The sequence below is a fragment of the Echinops telfairi genome, unplaced genomic scaffold (assembly GCF_000313985.2).
Source record: "Echinops telfairi isolate 266 unplaced genomic scaffold, ASM31398v2 ScPeMD7_7356;HRSCAF=8355, whole genome shotgun sequence".
Taxonomy (NCBI): Eukaryota; Metazoa; Chordata; class Mammalia; order Afrosoricida; family Tenrecidae; genus Echinops; species Echinops telfairi.
Genome location: NW_022111256.1, coordinates 1,157,458 through 1,162,167, shown reverse-complemented (window position 1 = coordinate 1,162,167; position 4,710 = coordinate 1,157,458). Strand labels below are relative to the sequence as shown.

General features: G+C 56.3%; 1 protein-coding gene across 2 annotated transcripts in view; it reads left to right on the top strand.

Moving 5' to 3' along the window:
- GPR162 (G protein-coupled receptor 162) overlaps positions 1-2,347 on the top strand; it is a 4,278-nt gene extending 1,931 nt beyond the window's left edge. For both annotated transcript variants that reach the window (XM_045296006.1, XM_004708127.2), the window contains exons 2-4: positions 508-697; positions 1,178-1,335; positions 1,599-2,347. In XM_045296006.1, coding sequence (XP_045151941.1) covers positions 508-697; positions 1,178-1,335; positions 1,599-2,147 — 897 coding nt within the window. In that variant the 3' untranslated portion in view covers positions 2,148-2,347. The remainder of the gene's footprint in view (positions 1-507; positions 698-1,177; positions 1,336-1,598) is intronic.
- Positions 2,348-4,710: the final 2,363 nt, after the last annotated feature.

Here is a 4,710-nt window from a genome sequence, read left to right as displayed (position 1 = left end):
GCCAATTCCATCAGCTGTCCTTTAGCTCCATCATCCTCTCGCCAATTCCACCAGCTGTCCTTTAGCTCCATCATCCTCTCGCCAATTCCACCAGCCATCCTTTAGCTCCATCACCCTCTCTTCACTTCCATTCTTCAGCTCCTCATACCTCTCATCCATCTGCCAAGCCCCACTCTCCATCCCGAATTCCCTCTGATACACACAGTCTGAGCACTCCTGGGTAGATACCCCACTCCCTAGCTGTTTGCATGCTCTTTGAGTCCCTATTCGTGGATTTCTGTCTTTTCATTTATGACCCAGCCTCTGTTCTTTTCCCTCCTCACCCCAGAGCTTTGTCTCCATCACTCTCCTCTCGCCTTCCTCGGGCTCAATCCCTTCCCTGTCCACTGCCTCCTCCTCCAACTTTGCTTCTTAGCGTCCCTGTGGGATCAGGCAGCAGCATTCCCTGGGTTAGGTGGCTCCCTGCCTCTGGGCCCGATCCTGTGCTATTCCTCATTCTCCCACTAGGTGGTGAGCTTCTTCTCCCTGAAGTCGGACTCGGCCCCGCCGTGGATGGTGCTGGCGGTGCTGTGGTGCTCCATGGCCCAGACGCTGCTGCTGCCCTCCTTCATCTGGTCCTGCGAGCGCTACCGTGCAGACGTGCGCACCGTGTGGGAGCAGTGCGTAGCGATCATGTCCGAGGAGGATGGTGATGAAGGTCAGAGGAGGGCCCGGCCTTTCGCTTCCCCGGGCAGTGACTCCTTTCCCCCCTCCCCTACTCTGTGCGGGGGAGGGCTGCCCTGGAGCGCCCCTGTTGGACAGAACCCGGGTGGCCCTGGGCCGAAACCTCCCACTTGCTCCTTTGGCACCAGGGGCCGCCTTCCCTGGGCCCTAGAAGCCCGCTCTGCCTCACCGGAGTGCCTGCGGAACCGCCCAACACAAGCATACAGGAAGGCTGTGACACCCATGGCCGACTAAGCTTCACACGAGGACCCTCAGCCATAGGGAGAGCGTGACAGGAGGGGTGGTCTTTGTTGGCGTGTAGGAAGTGCCAGGGATTCAACGCTGAAACCGACCCTGGCCACGTGCATGGTCTAATAGGAGCTTGGGAGAGTGAGAACAGAAGGGAGCTATCAGGTGAGCCGGAGATTGGCTACTTCTTGACTTGGACCACCCCACCCCACGGCTTCTCTCCCAGATGGGGGCTGTGAGGACTACGCAGATGGCCCAGTGTGCAAAGTTCGCTTTGATGCTAATGGGGCCACAGGAGCCGGCTGCCAGGACCCCGCCCAGGTGAAGCTGCTACCCGGAAGGCACATGCTCTTCCCCCCTCTGGAGAGGGTCCACTACTTACAGGTACATGCCCAGGCCTGGGCACTGGGACCCCTCCCCCTTGGCATCTGCTCACCACAGGCCCCGCTATCCATCCTCATGGCACCCAAGGGGTGGAAGCAGGGGAGGGGAAGAGAGGCACCGAAAAAGTCACCCTTCTGACGCCTCAGAACCAGATTAGCTAAAGCCAGGATGTTTCAAGGGAGGGGAGCCTGCCTTGCTGGGGCCCCACGTTTGCCCGCCCTGTGCTTGCAAGGCGCCTAAATCTCTAGTGCTCCTCTCTCCAGGTCCCTCTGTCCCGCCGTCTGTCCCATGATGAGACCAACATCTTCTCTACCCCTCGGGCACCGGGCTCCTTCCTGCACAAGTGGTCATCTTCCGATGACATCCGGATGCTCCCAGCCCAGAGCCAGGCCCTGGGGGGCCCTTCCGAGTACCTGGGTCGGCGCCGCAGGCTGGAGGAGGAGGAGGAGGAGGACCCCGAAAGTGGGGGGCTGGCCAGTCTCCGACAATTCCTGGAGGGTGGACTTCTGGGGGCAGGCGGGGGACCCCCGCGGGCTCCTGGCTTCTTCCGGGAGGAGATCACCACCTTCATTGACGAGACACCTCTGCCTTCTCCAACTGCCTCACCAGGGCCCTCTCCGCGGCGGCTCCGGCCGCTGGGACTGCCACCCCGCCGGCTCTCCCTTGGGTCCCCTGAGAGCGGAGCCCTCCGACTGCCTTTGGGGCTAAGTGCAGGGAGACGCTGCTCCCTGACCGGGGGTGAGGGGAGTGGGAGAGCGTGGGGAGGCTCCTGGGGCCCAGGTACCCCCATCTTCTCCCAGATGACCTTATGAGCCCACCTGGGCCTGCTGAACTCACAGGAGAGGCTTGGGAGGGGAACACCTTCTTCTGGCCCTACCAGACTTTCGGGTGGTGGGTGCTGGATCTGGAGCCCTGCAGCGCCTGCTGACTCCCATCCAAGCGACCAGATGCCCTATGCGCCTTCTATCATCCCTAGCAAAATGTATTAAAATCTGAAGTGTTGCCATGGAAACTTCTGCGTCCCGTCTACGGTGGTGGCAAGGCTAAGGGTATGGCCAGAGACATGGGGGCTAAAGTGGCTCATGGAGTCAAACAGTCCGAGCAGTGGGGTCGAGGCTGCAATGCAGTGCATTACTTAACATGGCCCTTCTCTGGAGGGTTTTCATGACTTCTATACAATGATTGGGTGGAGTTATGCAAATAAGGTGCTTGTGGTCCACCAAGGAGATTGGATAGTTTGCTGCTCCTGAAAATAAGGTGCATAAAACCCTCATGGAGGTGGGGTAATGCAAATAAGGAATTTGGAACCCTAATGAGGAGACTGGTCTGTTTTACCATGCTGTCAGGCTTAAAATGAGCCATTATTTTAATAATGAATCATTTAATAATAATAAATTTAATAATAATGAGTTGCGGGAGGGGGGTTGAGGGGTGGAGCAGAAACCACTACAACCAAGACGAAGAGATAGGAACATTCTTTGGACCTGAGATCTCGGAGAACTTCCTAGACTCAGGATCCAGAAAGGGTTTAACACCAAAGAGGACACCGGACCGAGAGAAGTAGCTTGGAGGGCAGCACAACTAGCAGTAGCAGAACCAGAGACAGGTGAGAGCCCAGTGCTTGGGGCCGGAGGCTTGGTGGCCAGTGGCGTTCCTCTGGGCATGTATATGGTGCAACTAGTCTGCTGACCTTTAGCGCTAGAGAGCTGAGCGCCTTTAGGAAAAGGGTTGCGCCTTTAGGAAAAGGGGTGTTTCTGGGCATATTTATCAGGAGAGCCATTGTAGAACTCGCCTGAGTTGGGCAGAGGCTGAGCAGAGGGACTGAGGGCCAAAGAGAGGCCTGGGAGCACAGCTGAGGGGAGCTTGTCCTGATCAAAGAACTGTCTCCTGACTGCTTCCTGACCCTGCATTATTACTTGTTCCTTCCCCAACAGACCCCAGAATTGTGAGCATTGCCTTTGAGTTCTGTGTGGCAGCCATTGCAACGGATTGTTGAAGCCAGCAGGCTGCCTGGGGAAGGGCAGCGGTATAGGAATGGGCCAAAAGGCTTAAGATAGGAGGTCTGTCTGACCTCTGCGTCCTGTCCCAGGAGTTGGCCTTGGGCTGTTGATGCTGGTTGTGATTTCCTCTCTTTTGTGACATTATTTGTCAGGCACCCCACCGTGCTATATTTATAGAGGCATGGACACATGAAGACTTTGTCATACAACCTCAAACAGGTAGATATCTATATGGAGACAGAGGCTCATCAGGCACCTGCAACCCCCAGACTCAGCAGATGGAGACCACCAGTGGATCTGCAGGCGAAAGACTGGAGCTTCTCCTCCTGGAAGCAGTTACGCAGTCTCAGAAACTCAGAGGCAGTTCTACCCTGTGCTATAGGGTCACTGGCAGTCGGCGTTGACTGATGGCAGTGAGTTTGGTTGGGGTTTTTTTGAGGCTCAGAAGAACATACGCGCCGAGGCACCAGGCCATGGAGGAATGCCTAAGCTCGCTAGTTGGGGATGTGAGATCTGTGTTCAGATTTGTGGGGTATGGTTTTAATAATAGGCGCCCTGGTGGCGTATTGGTTACATGTTGGGCTGCTAACTGCAAGGGCAGCAGTTCAAAACCCACAGGGCTTTCTACTCCTCTAAAGAGTTAGTTTCAGAAACTCACAGGAGCATTCTACTCTGTCCTCAGTGGCATTGAGTTTTGTTTTTGAGGGGTTTTGTCTGTTTGAATAAGAGTGTGGCACTATTCTCAAGGTTCTAAATTTCATCCAACCCCCTTCCAGCCCCCACCCCCACCCCAATCCATCCAGGGGTTTACTTTCTGGGCTGGGAAGGGTGTGGGCCTGACTTGGGGTTGAAGGCTGGAGTTTCTCTCTTCCATGCTGCATTCTAATAAAGTGGGTTCTTTCCCTACCAGGGGCGTGGGGTGGGGGGCGTGTAGGGGCATCTCGTTTGATTTGAAACCACGCGTTGAGAGGAACACAATTCCGCTCACACTGCCACCCCAGGGGCTGCCGGCTACAGGCCAGGATTCCTAGCTGGCCCCTCCTCCTGCCCTCCAGGGCCCCAAGCCCTCCTGCCCTCCAGCTCTCCCCTGCTGCTCGCCTTGCCTGCTCTCCTCTTTGTTTTGCATTTGACACGAGGCCCACTTTCTCTTAAATAACTCAAATACTAAACAATAATAATAACACATACTTTCCCCACTCAGCTCTTGAACTTCCTCGGACCTCTCCCCCCAGTAATGGTGTCCTCAGCTCCCTGGCCTCGCTCATTCGCCCTCTCTTCCTCTCCCCCCGACCTCACTCCTCTCCTTCCTTTCCCTCCCTCTATCTTCCCCCTTTCCCTCCCTCTCTCTCCCATCCCTTCCCTTCTGCTGCCGGCT